At 41.4% G+C, this 13,435-nt stretch overlaps 1 protein-coding gene across 3 annotated transcripts; it reads left to right on the top strand.

The window, feature by feature from the left end:
• LOC133887878 (uncharacterized) lies at positions 1 to 3,269 on the top strand. 3 transcript variants are annotated; one of them, XM_062327875.1, is made up of 7 exons: positions 1 to 97; positions 188 to 275; positions 511 to 566; positions 1,384 to 1,496; positions 1,571 to 1,664; positions 2,213 to 2,381; positions 2,853 to 3,269. In XM_062327875.1, the coding sequence occupies exons 4-7, from the start codon at positions 1,410 to 1,412 to the stop codon at positions 2,917 to 2,919; spliced, it is 417 nt and encodes a 138-aa protein (XP_062183859.1). In that variant the 5' UTR covers positions 1 to 97; positions 188 to 275; positions 511 to 566; positions 1,384 to 1,409; the 3' UTR covers positions 2,920 to 3,269. The 3 variants fall into 3 exon arrangements, with proteins under 3 accessions (XP_062183859.1, XP_062183858.1, XP_062183857.1); XM_062327874.1 differs by having other exon boundaries at positions 1 to 275; positions 511 to 565; positions 1,401 to 1,496; XM_062327873.1 differs by having other exon boundaries at positions 1 to 275.
• The last annotated feature ends 10,166 nt before the right edge of the window (positions 3,270 to 13,435 follow it).

Here is a 13,435-nt window from a genome sequence, read left to right as displayed (position 1 = left end):
CCGCTAAACCAAACCAGTTACCACTCTTCAAACTCCCAGCTCCTCTGCTGCTCTCGAATCCATCGATCAAATCGCGTCATTGTTGGATCGAAGGGAGGTAGAAGGAGCACTCGTTCCATCTCCAACTCTTGTAGACTCCATACCGCCCTCTGCGACCTCTTACAGGCATCCTTCCATTCCACCGCAGATTCACCTCTCCTCTCATCGTCGTCCTCGAGCTCTCTGGATTTGCGTTGGAGATCCATCTGAACTTGGATTTACTTCGTCCTTCGCTGGTAAGGTGGCCCGAACTTTCCTTGGATGGATTGGATCGTTCGTTGTTCTGCACATTGTCTTCTTTGCTGTGAGCCCTCAAATCCAAAATTTTCTAACATTGATACTCCAAATCCATCCGGTCTGTTGCGGGTTTATTTGCTGCACGGCAGAGTACCAATTTCAGTTTATTGTCCATTCGTTTTGGTATTTCCGGTGAAAAGGGTTGGTGGTTAACTTCTGGACCTACTTCTTCAGGTTTGGAAAACAAGGAGACTGCTGCGAACTGGTGGGAGCAAAAGGCAGCGAAAAGGTACCTTGAAGATCTGACCCGTTTCTTTTCTCCACTTTTCTAAATTCTCGTTGGTTGGAATGAGCCTAGAAGGGTCTACTCCAAAAGCAAAAGAACAAACTTGTGCCCAGTTTTTGTTTCAACGCACCTGCATTTTAGCTTGGAGCATGTGTCCAATGCAGAATAACATCGTTCTTGTTAATTTTGCCATGCTCTTGTCATCTTTGCTCGTTGCATTGCATAAATGGGATCGTGAACGGTTGGAAAGCTGCAGAATTTTTAGATCCTAGCTGCTGGCTGTTTGTGAAGTATAAAACCACCTCGGGTCCATTCATTGGTTGCTTGCTTCGTTTTCATTTCGTTTGTAGTGGACGCGTTGTTTGCGCATTATTATCTGTGAGGTAAACATTTTTTGGGGGTCGGTTTACTGCAGTTATGGTTTATACAACCTAGTGTTCTGCGTAGGAGTATGTGTTATCCTTATTTGTAGGATGGGCATTTTTGTATTTGGGCCAGTTTTTTGAAAAAGAGGCCCTAGTAAGCACTAATGAATTTGGTTTATCGAGTAGCTGGTAGATGGGAAATCGTTATGAGAAATCATGATTTCCAGTACCACTTATCTGGTGCTTTAATAAATTTATTATACTGTTTGTGTTTTGCAAATAATGGTTGCTTAGTGGAAACTGTCCTGATGGCAGTAGGTCGAGCACATTAGTGCACTCTATCTGTTTAGTGCAGTATTAGATGATACAATAATATAGTCGTACCAGCTGATGGGGTATCGTGCTTCATGCCAGTATGGCTAAGAGAATATATTCTGTGCTTCTGATTGAATTGGTCTTTGTCACGGATCCAGATCACAAGCATGGACAAAACTGCGAATTTGGTATTGAATATGGAAGGTCTGCCTCAACCGCCTGATAAATGCTGCTCTGGAAGTCCAAAAATGACCGTATGTCCTCTAAATCTCAAAACACGGAGAGAGGAGTTATTTTAGTTTCTTAAGCCCTCATTTATCACCTGCAGAGAGCCCTATCGCGGAAGGGTTCCAATCGCATGGAGAGGAGGGGTGGTGAAGAGCAGGAGCAAGAGGACTTTGCCAAAAAACTTATCATCAAAAGTAACAAGATGGTGTTGTTTATTACTACTATCATGTGTTGTTTTGCAGATATTTATGGAAATGACTCGTTATGTTTAATCATGCATTGGTTAATTATGTGCACCTTAAATCCAAGCCTGTATTTTCTCTGGATCAAAGATCAAAATCTTTGTCATATACCTGCTGATCTTTGTCATTTTTTTCACTGTATCTAGCATCATCCTGATTGACAGCGGATCTATTTCGTAAGTAAGATAACTTGCATTTTCATCTAGAAGATATCTATTGCTTTTGGCTATATGTCTATTTCCTAGCCTTCAGTCTGAGATCTACCGAAATCCTTCTACAGCTATACGTTTAGCTAGCACAATGTTGGCTTGGTCCAAAAAAAGTTGTATGTCTATCTTATGGATGCCAAACGAACTAACTTATCCTGCTTTTAGTATATATTTTAAATTCGTGAATAAAAATTCCGTATTTTTTTTCTTCTTTATCTAGTCTACTGCAGACTGTATGCAACAGCTGCAACTACTGGTGCTCATGCTTTTCCTGAATATGATTCTCCACAGTTGTGCCATCTCAATTGGATCAGCCCTTGGTTCAGAGCAAGTCTCTGGTTGCTCCGTATTGTACTCCCTGCACACCTGTCCTTATTGATTCTGGGGAAGGCAGGAGCAAAAGATTTAACCGATTCACATCTATTAACCCTCGGAAAATTCTTCTCTTATTTGCAACGCTGTAAGTGGCTTCTTCTTTGTGCTGTCATGCTATTCTGTCGGTGGTTATTCTTCCTTTGTTGGTCTGAGATTAGTTCCATAGGTTACATGCTATAAATATCCTCTTTCATGGGATGAATATTCATGTGGTTAATGTACACAAAGAAAATGCCCAGCTTCCAGCATATTGCCCGTACCCTGTGCAGATCAAATGCACTTGAAGAACCTAATGTATTTTCTCATCATTAGTGGTCATTGTAGTCTGCTTCAGTATCTTGTGCACAACTTCGATTTAGGGCTAACTGGATTTAGTCAGAATGCAGGACCCAACATGTAAGCTGAATGCACCAACAGATAGTTTTGTCTGTTGACATGTATCACATCCACATATCAACAGTAGCATCTATAAAACTGAAGGAAAGCTATTGAGGGTACATTTGCCTTTTTTTTTCTACATTATCAAAGTCTGACCGGATATTGTTTGTCCTAACAGATCGAGCGTGGGGACAACGTTGCTGATATACTTCACGCTCGCGATCAACAGCAAAGCGGAAGCGTAGCCGTTAGCATACACCATTACGTCGGCGCCAGCAGTACATTCCGAGCTAGAGTTCTCTCCATTTTCAGATTATGTTTTGTTGGGGGGAGCATCACAGCATCAGTTGCGACGAAATGCAGCCAGGTTGTTACTGTCCGTGAGACGCTGTTTGAGGGGTGGTCATTGTTCCTTCATCCCCTTGCCTCCCATAGTCTCCTTTTCATCTGCTTGTATATTTCTTGTCGTGAATTGTAACGTCATTCGGCCGGTTGCGTCACCCCCCTGTGCGAGGGAAATAGATGGGCTTGGGTTGGGCTGTGCTTTGCCTGGTGTTCTCTGTCGTCGTTGTTTTGCTAGACCATGGGCCTGTTCTTCCGTCAACTTTCACGACTCAGGTTGTTCCTTCGGTGAGACTCTATTTCTCGGGCTTACTCCAACAGTGCCCGTTGATGGTCCAGCACCTGAGCTCGACGCCCCCGTAGCAATGAATCTGTCCAGCCCCAAAATGGCTTCCAAATGAGAGACTCTAGTAGCCTACAAAGGGCACGGATGGACGCATGGATCAGATGGTTGGGCACCTGGCATGGGCGTTAGCATTATCCCCTCTCTCATGATTGACTGCCCAAGAAAGGCATGGCCGCCTTTTCTTGTCGCCGGCGCCACGCGTGGCACTTGAGATGTCCCTCGAACATAGCTCACCGTAGAGCCGCCCCCGCCCTGTCAAAAAATTTCAGACAACGCCCCACCGCCCCACTTAGGTCTGTTTGTTTTTATTCGGTTATGGATTCTAGCTTTAAAAATAAAACTAGAAATAAATGGTTATAATATAAAAAAACTGATTTTTAAAATCCACAAGCTAATTTATATTAAAAAATTCATAATGTGCTGGGAAGTAATTTACACGAATTATACAGACTGAACTGTATTCTCACAATTTAAAGCTAAAACAAACATGTCCTTACTTCGGATACGAAAATTCTACTAGCACATATGAACATATGATTCAATAGAATTGTTTATTTGTATTAAAATTCGTATTTGAAGGATATATGAAAAATATATAAAGTAGATAAGAGAATGAATAGATAGATGATATATGGGAGTGAATGATGGTCGAGATAGGATGCACCGTTAACCTCCACTACAGCAAGTGATCAATCAGTTCAGTTTGCCTTTGTCAGCACCCTGCTCATTGGTATCGGTTAACAAGCACTCGATTAGGCCCCTGTTTGGGCGGCGGCGTTTAACCTCCCTCCACTAATCTTATCTTATATTTACTAATTGGAGGCTCCTTTTGGTGCCTCCACATTAATCCTAGAAAAATTCTATAAATTCTCATAAAAAAGCAAAACATCCGACCGTCGAATTGATTGATTGACTAACTGTAACCATAGATCAACAACCAGAAGAAATAAAAGATTAAAAAACAAATCAGAGTCCAACTCTAAGACTACTTCCTTCCTGATCTTTCTTTTTTTTTATAGATATCTTTTGTCCAACAAGGTTACGTTAGCAAACTCCAACTTAATTACGCTAGCAATAAACACACTTTTTCAAATCAATCCTAGAAAAATCCTAGAAATTCTCATAAAAAAGCAAAACATCCGACCGTCGAATTGATTGATTGACTAACTGTAACCATAGATCAACAACCAGAAGAAACAAAAGATTAAAAAACAAATCAGAGTCCAACTCTAAGACTACTTCCTTCCTGATCTTTCCTTTTTTTTTATAGATATCCTTTGTCCAACAAGGTTACGTTAGCAAACTCCAACTTAATTACGTTAGCAATAAACACACTTTTCCAAATCAATTAAAATATACCAATTAAATATACGTGTAATCAGATATTACAAAATTAAAACAACAGAACGCAAACATATTACGGATTATCACATAAAAGTAATATCAAAGAATTTATAATGTATTTCAAAAAAATAATATGAGATACGGTGACAATATTAAAAATAATAATAATTTCAAAAAATCAAGAAACAAATAAAAATTAATTTGCATAACACATAAAATGAAAATTATAAATTAGATCTATTCACAAATAATAAATATGATTTCAATATTATGAATAAAAATTACATTTATATTTTATATTCTAATATTTAAATATAAATAGCTGATGTATCTTAGCATACAATTATTATTAACACAAATATCTAAAATTCAGTTGTATGCTAAATTTCTAGCCTGTGCAATTGCACAGGTTGATGCGCTAGTGAACGCTAGTGCTAGTTGAAATTGGGCTGGGTGAAAGTTAAAAAGGTTCCGTGGAGATGAACTGGAAAACAAAGCAGGAGCACAAGAGAGAACCACCCTTTCCGCTGCCATTTGTACGCTCCCCTGTCGTGCGTTGAGCCACCGCAACATGTAGATTCTTCATTCTTCCGCGACTTGTGATCGACGGGCATAATATGTGATGCTACAAAGAGAATAACGTCGAGGCCCGAATTCATCAAAAATGGAGGAACGGAATCCATCACGTTTTTCTTCATTCGTAACAGAGAGTTCAGTGTTCTCTAGCAGCAGAAGAAAAATATATATTCGAAGTTAGCGTCTAGTCAATATATGTGACAGCTGTTCCGCTGCACCTTCCAGAAGAATCAAACTGGAGAGTTGTCTCTTTCTAGACCCTAAAGTCACACCAAGAGCAGGGATTGGGAATATAACTAACCTCTTGGAAATTGTCGACCTGTGTTACAACATTCAGAAGCTGGATGCTCAACCTAGGAAAATACTCCGAAGGAGCTGGTCAAATATCCCAATTTTCTTGCCATGCCCACAGCTTACCTTTTGGCCATACGAATGCGACTGCAAGAGTAGATGATATTTACTATAGAGGCTGGAAGATGTTTTTCTATTATTTAAAAAAAGATTATGTCAGCTATAATTAAGCTGTATAGCTCAAGCATTGCAGAGTGCTAATGCTACAAAGTGATGCTAAGTATTCAGACGTCCAAATCCAAGTAATCGTTTAAAGAGTATCAACTGAAATATTCTCTATGCTAGTGGAGTCCTAGGTGTATGCCTCCACCTATCAGTTTTCAAAATCCCAGTGTGCCCTTATATTTAGATATTTGTAAATTTAATAACTATACATATCTTTAGTTGGTGCAGAGACATAAAGTTATACTTCCTTCATATTTAAAAAAACTGAAATATTCTCTGTGGAAGGCAGTTCATAGAATTAGACCACCTGAGCCCAAGTTGTCCAAGTTGCATCATATGCATGGCTCTGCAAGTTGAATAACACAGTTTTGCTTTTGCAAATGTACTAACATACCACATCCGATCCTAAATATAAATCTACACATCTTTCTTCTAAATATATCAAATAGAAATCCATCACAACTTTAATGCACATTTTTTACTTCATTCTTCCATATCTGCATCTACTTAAATACATCCTGATAAATGCAGTAAAGTTATCATTAACCTTAACTCTTGAAATAATTGATGGGCAATAGGGTCATTATACCTCTCATCCGGATTCTTGTGCTAAAATTCATTGGACTTATATTTGGGATTCGAGGGAGTACGTGCCTAGAAGCAAAGAAAGAGGGAATAAAAAAAAAGAAAATTCCAGCTTCTTACTCCCTTATTATTCTCCCTTAAGCCATAGATACGTAACGTTTTGGATAAGATATGGTCAAATTTTGACTATCAGTAACTCTTTGAATATTTAGTTTGAAAATATAAAATTCATGCGTAGACTTGTCTTAAAAAATATGTTTATAGTCTCATAAATCTATTTATTTAATAAATTATTCTGGTAGAAAATATTGGTTAAATATACAGGTTGGAGACATATCCAAAACGTCAATTATTTTTACCCGGGGGGGGTGGGGGGGGGTTGATCCCCTGGGCAGGTCAAATCCGTGGAGCACAAGTGTAGGGTTAGTCACCCTCCCTGGCCCAGCGATTTCTCGTGCTGAAGTGGATTAGCACTCACCAAAGCATGGCCACTTTGCAGAAAGGTGAAAGGCTGACACTTAACTGCCTGCTGGTAGCTAATCCAGATGCTAGCTACGCAAGGAGCTAGCTTCCTCATCGATCCTTAATTTCTCTCTCTAGGTATCCATCTCTTTCGTTTCTTTTATCGAGATCGATATCAAAACCGATAAATGGTATATTCGGGGTCCAAATAATGGGGCTGTGCACCTGGTGCAATGATTTTTTTTTTTTTTGTGCGCAGAAAATACTTTTTGTGTGGTCTCAACCTTAATTATACGCCTCCTGTCATGGTAGCTTCGTTCACGAACAAAACTTTTTTTTTGTCTGGAATCTTATATTTACTAATTGGAGGCTTCTTTTGTGCCTCCACGTTAATTCTAAAAGAATTCTAAATAAAAAAAAGCAAAACATTCAACCATCAAATTAATTGATTGACTAACTGTAACTATATATCAACAACCAAACGAAACAACATAGAAGATTAAAAAATAAATTATAGAGTCCAGCTCCAAGACTACTTCTTGCATTGCCTTCTTTTTTGTTGTAGATATCATTTATCCAATAAGGTTACGTTAGCAAACTCCAACTTAGTTATGTTAGCAATTAACACACTTTTCCAAATCAATTATAATCAAATATTACAAAATTAAAACAACAGAACTGAAACATATTACGGATTATCACATAAAAATAATATCAAAGAATTTATAATGTATTTAAAAATAATAATATGAGATACGGTGATGACATTAAAAATAATAATAATTTCAAAAAATCAAGAAATAAATAAAAATCAATTTGCATAACATTATAAATTAGATCTATTCACAAATAAGAAGCATGATTCCAATATTATGAACAAAAATGACATTTATATTTTATATTCTAATATTTAAATATAAATAGTTGATGTATCTTAGCATACAGCCATTATTAACATAAATATTTATAATTCAGCCATAAGGTAAATTTTTAGCCTGTGCAGTCGCACGGATTGATACGCTAGTGTTACAGAAAACAAATGCATGGCATGGAAATTTGCGGTGAAAACCCTCGTAATAAAACCAAAAACATGCATGCACCAAAGTATTTTCATACCCCTATGCAGAATTTCGACTACATAATTGACATGAACCACCGTAATTTTTGCTTTAAAAAAAATTGAAAGGGAACTCCTGCCTGAATTCCACCACCACTAGCGAGGGTTCAACTTCAAAGGCTCAAAGCCTAGCGGCTTCAAAAAGAACTTCAAAGCCTATCTCAATTTGTGCTCTGTTCTGTACGTGCAAGACGGTGACTCGAGCAATATTCGAGCTAGTGGATCTATCGGCCATCGGCTGACCACATCGATCGCCGATCGGTCGCCTACTCTACTCGTGCATGCAGACGAGCACTTTCTAGTCCAATTTCCATGCATCCCTGCAGCTTGTTGCGTCGTTGTGTTACTGACCCATGCCGATGTGTGGCTACGGTTCCATTTGTCCAAATGGGCTGGTCATCAGATTCTCGATCTAGAGCGTTTCCTGCAGTGTGGCTGGTGACCAAACCATCCACGCTCGTCTGCATGTGTTGACCCTTTGTGCTCAGACTTCAGCTCGACAGTCTTTAGCCAGTCACTCTAGGTGATATACTATAATAGTTCTAGACATTCTGTTTAACTTCTTGGAGTAAATCAAACTAAACTTTCAGAAGAAGAAGAAAAAACAGAGATGAGATTAAAGAGAAAACTGGATCGTTTCTGAACGTCGTTCACAAAGGCCACTTTGGAGCATTGGGTAGGAACATGAATAAGTTGTATGAACCGAACCTTGTTTTGGTGTTGACAATGGGTGGATTTGTACCTAACAAATCAACCTACTCTAGTTGTTAATGCTAAAACCTTAAATATTGTAACTAGTCCTTAACCTCTTATTTTTTATGATATAGCGTGTTCTCTCCAACTCTGTGCGTCTCAGGCCGGCCTTCAAAAAACAAAAGCTGTCTCTCAGATCTGCGCACGCACTAGCATGTGCTTGCACACCGGCGTAGAGATCCACTCCATGCATTTCCTGATTGAAGGCCATAATTTACTTGTGGCATCGAAGCTTAGCAGGCCTTATTCGCCATGAAATGCATGCTTGGAGAATTCAGCCTTTTGCATATATGCACTAGTTAAGACAGTTTAGAACTATTGATCAGGCTACTGATACTGGTTTGACACATGCAGATAGAAAGAGGAGACTTTTATTTTCCCTAGTTTGCAGATCCAAAAGATTCCTGCGCATCCACACAAATTGAAGCTGACTTTCGCCAATAAAATCCGAGATGGTGGTCAAGTCGACTACAACCTGTACAATTTTAGGACCCAATGGCATCAGATTGCACTCTATTTCTTTGCAGCTTCATCAAGCTCTCATCATTAGCAGCGAAGAATCACAACCGTCCAATTGTTGCATGGACGACAGAAGATTTAGAGCAGAGGTTAAAGAATCTCTTCCTTCTAGTAGTAAATTTTGTTTATTCAGAATTGTATATCCGGCCATGATCCTGTTCCCACGCAACCGAAGGATACTATCCTATCCCAGCTCCAACGGCGACTCGGTGTTCGAAGCTTTGACTTGGCGACGTCAACTCTCGCCCAACGACCCGCACACTAGAAAGTTGAAAGGAATATGCTTCACGTCGATGCAAGGCGCCTAGATCTGCGTCACCAACACATGTCCCTTTCTGCCCAAGTCAAGCATGTATGCGTGCGTGGAGATTTCCACTGAGGCTTCTCGAGCCTCACAACCTTTTGTGGGATTGTGCCAGCAATCGTTTAGAGAGAGGTTTTTGTGCTCGTATGCTGTAGATAAGTTCAGCGCACTATAAACTCGAAAGTTCTGAAGAATTAAAACGCCACAATCACACGGTGGCCGTGTTGTGATTGTATTTCTCTACTTGCTCTATTCTTGCTGCAGCATGGACGTGGCCAGCTTTTAAGTCTTAGGCCTATTTGGTTCATAGTAAAAACTTGTCACGATTTATTACATTAAAGTCAGTTAGGTTTGATCACTTTAGTCATTTATTTGATATGTAGATATAATTATGATAAAATTATATTAGTCTTGCCTGTCAGATATTTAAGAAAAGTATTGCAAGATTCTCAACTAAGCGTGTGACAAAAATTATGACATTTGATAGTAAAGTTAGTATATACCGTTACTCTAACGGGCACATCTCATCTCGGTAGCAGCACGCCGAGATGACCGCGGGTTAGCTAGCTTGAACAAGAAGCGTTGCTTTGGATGCATCTCCGTTTCCTGCAGCACGCTAGCTCGCTTGCACGATAAGCATGGTTCGGTGCTGCATTGCTGCTGCCTGCCACGGTTACAGGATACAGTCTTGCAGAGAGCCAGGACCTAGAGCAGGTAGCAGCTACTCATCACTGACACTGATGAGCGATGACTCACTCTAGCTAGGGTAGGCTAGGACAGTTAAGGGTCAGACAGAGATAATGGCCTTATTTAGGCTGTACTCTAAGCTAGGAAGAAGGGTCCTAATCTTATTTTTAGAAAGTGTGTGAACTCTCATCGCCAACCGCATCCAGCAGTCTACAGCTTCATGGCCACTTGGCCAAACTATAATGCCCGGATGTTGCATAGTATAATCCTAGTACTAGTATACTTCAGTTTTTTGCTTGGTCTGTCGTTGGAAGAACACGCAAAGAGGCGTCGTTTTGTGAGTCCTCGAGCCGTGTTCGCCGCCTTGCATGGCTTGAGGTTCACACGAGCGGACGAGCCAGATCCGCCGCGGATGAGGCTGCGGCCAGTGCTTTCGGCTGCATTTTCGTCGAGCGGGATGGCGAAATCGAGAACCAAACGGGTCGCGAAAGTTGTGGATATTGGAGGTCGTATATGTGCCTAGCTTGCACTTTGCTTGCGCGGCGGAGCGAGGAATATAAAAAAGCGGCTGCGCGGAAAGAAAAGGAAGAATGGCGTGAGCGCTAAGCCAAACCGAAAGCCCGCGGGCTGTCTCGGTCTCGGCCGCCACTCGGCTGCGCAACGACGGAGACGGGAGAAAGGATCGCAGCGGTGCCGGTGCGCTTGTTCGGCGCCTCGGCACGGCCGCCGCGCGGGGGAGGGGCCGCCGGGTGCCTGCACGACCTGCGGGTTGCTCACTGTTCACCGCGCGGGGAATGCTCTCCTCAGTGTCACCGCTGACTGCTCGGCGTGGTGAAGATGTTTCGCTCGATAATAATCTTGCACAATCTGCAGAACAAAGGGTGTGAAAATTGAAAAAAGAAAACTTATTAGAGCTAGGTACAATGTATGCATGGCCCTTAAAAACTCGAGAGCTCCATCACCGTAAATTCGTGATTTGTCACGGGGCCATATGGGTGCCCGCGCGCGCGCGCACATCACACACAGGGAATTCATAACACTTTTTGTGTAAAGCTTGTGTCCACTAATTTATTCCATCGGACAATTAGCAAAAAACAAGTGCTGCATGACAATTGCCAAATGGCGCAAGCAGCATGCACCGCTTTGGCTGGTTTTGTTTGGCGTACCGCAACACTCGCGTTGCATCAAGTGGCAATTTCGTGTAACAAATGTTCTCCAGCAGTATAACCAGAGGAAATATTTACGTACCATTTCTGAATTTCACATATCAGATCAAATGCTGATCACGAAGATCGCACCACAAACACTCCCCAGACAAGCATTGTGCATGGTAGGCCTACCATACATCTTCTCTGCTTTACTCTCCTTTTGCCATTCCTTTGATTTTGTTTCTCTTTCGCTCGAGAACATTGACTTTCCCTTTGGATGCCCAAAACCATCCGGACTTACCGTCCACCGGCCTAACGTTCTGTGTCCCTCATAAAGACGATCAACACGTCTACATACAAACAAATTCAACAGAGGCCGATCTTCAGCCATACATGCAACGAGGTCGATCCATGTCAAAAACCTAACGGGTACATATAGTTCTACAGTGATTGATCAACTCGATCGTACTGCACCTAATGCTAATACCTGCTACGTACTGTGACGTGCACATCAGCGGTAGTATTTATAAACCACAAAAAAAAGAGAGGCAAAACTGCACTAGTGCAGAACATATTTTCCACAGCTCTTCCTAAAAAAATTATATTTCACAGCTAATTCATCAACTAACCATTGCAAGGATTTTTTTTTTCGCGGAAGGGGCTGGAAGCCCAGATTATATATTAGTTTAAAAGGACAGTGTTTACACCTCTGGTTTTACAGAACAGACCCTGAAGAAGGTTGAAATTACAAGAAGGTCCACTGCAACCCATTCTCCAGTAAGAACATTTTGCAAGAAAGACCCTAGGATTCCAGAAAATAGATATTGAAGCATCACAAGGTCATCTTCTTCACGAACTCCGTTTGCTGTCACCGCACAGAGACCGGAGCCAAAGCTTGGTCCACCTACCCATGTTGACAAGAGACTCCAAACTTGGAAATTGCCGCATAAACTAACGCCTCAAATATCCACTAGGGTGCATCCACTGCTCTGAAAGAACATCAGCGTCCACTCGCCGGCGAAGATAGATGAAGACAGACGGGTGCCGCCACCCACAGCAAAGGAGACGGCTCAGAAACGCATCCGTAGCTATCAGCTCACCGCCGGCAACCCAGAACAAAATCCTAACACAGGGAGAGCAAAAAGAACCTCACGGCCTTACCGGAGAGGACCGCGTTGAAGTCGACCACATCTCACGTCAGCAACGATGTTACCGTTGGAGAAGGCCGAAGGAGACAACCAAACTCCGACCTCATCGTCCGGAGGAAACCTAACCTACCTATCCTAGATCTAAGTAAAATAGAGTTTAATCTACACTTTAGCCATCAAGATCCGGTTCCTCTCACTCTCCGACGCTATAGAGGATGCCGAAGAGAAGGGGAACCGAAGAACTCGGCGCCAAAGAGCTCCTCCACTGAGATCGCCTTTTTGGTGGCCGCTCTGTACTGTAGCAGAGGAGCGGTCTCCCTCTCAAAAGTACTATATTGATGCCAATCATTGCAAGGATGTTTAATTTAGCAACATATAAACAGGCAATGATATCAATCAAAACCAAGGTCATGGTCGTTAGGTTACGCTCAGGTTCAGCCAAATTCTGGAGCTGCATTTTTGCCAGTAGAATTAATGTGTAAATGAACTGTTATAATGCTGATAATAACAGTGCACACAATCTTTAAGAAAATGCATTTAAAACGATTAGAGAGTACGGTGATTAATTTCATCACCTAATGGCTACTCTGCGCAGGTCGGTTAGGTTTACTGAAAACATATAGCTGCAGTGTACAGTGTACTCGTCCACAACTTGCTCCACTACCACTGCCGTCGCCGTCGCCGTCGCCTTGACGCTGCCCCCCTCCCCCCGTCTCTCTCTCTCTCTTCAAAGTTCAAAGTCCAAACCGCCCACCTTGTATTTATTTTTATCACACCCCGTTTGATCTGCTCACCTATTTCCTTCACTAGAATGCATGTCGCTTATTAATTGCAGCTGAATGAATCACCATATCAAATGTATAACCAGGACTGGTGCGTCAAGTCGTCAACCAGTGAGAGAGAAGACACGAGAA

The sequence above is a fragment of the Phragmites australis genome, chromosome 13 (genome assembly GCF_958298935.1).
Source record: "Phragmites australis chromosome 13, lpPhrAust1.1, whole genome shotgun sequence".
NCBI classification, from domain to species: domain Eukaryota; kingdom Viridiplantae; phylum Streptophyta; class Magnoliopsida; order Poales; family Poaceae; genus Phragmites; species Phragmites australis.
The sequence above is the reverse complement of the archived record's forward strand: the minus strand, read 5'-3'. Positions and strand labels throughout refer to the sequence as shown.

Bases quoted from the DNA above. Each gene is read 5' to 3' on its own strand.
- LOC133887878 (XM_062327875.1), top strand. From the start codon at position 1,410: ATGGACAAAACTGCGAATTTGGTATTGAATATGGAAGGTCTGCCTCAA. The intron at 1,497-1,570 runs GTATGTCCTCTA...TATCACCTGCAG, and splicing joins CTGGAAGTCCAAAAATGACC to AGAGCCCTATCGCGGAAGGG. The intron at 2,382-2,852 runs GTAAGTGGCTTC...TTGTCCTAACAG, and splicing joins CTTCTCTTATTTGCAACGCT to ATCGAGCGTGGGGACAACGT.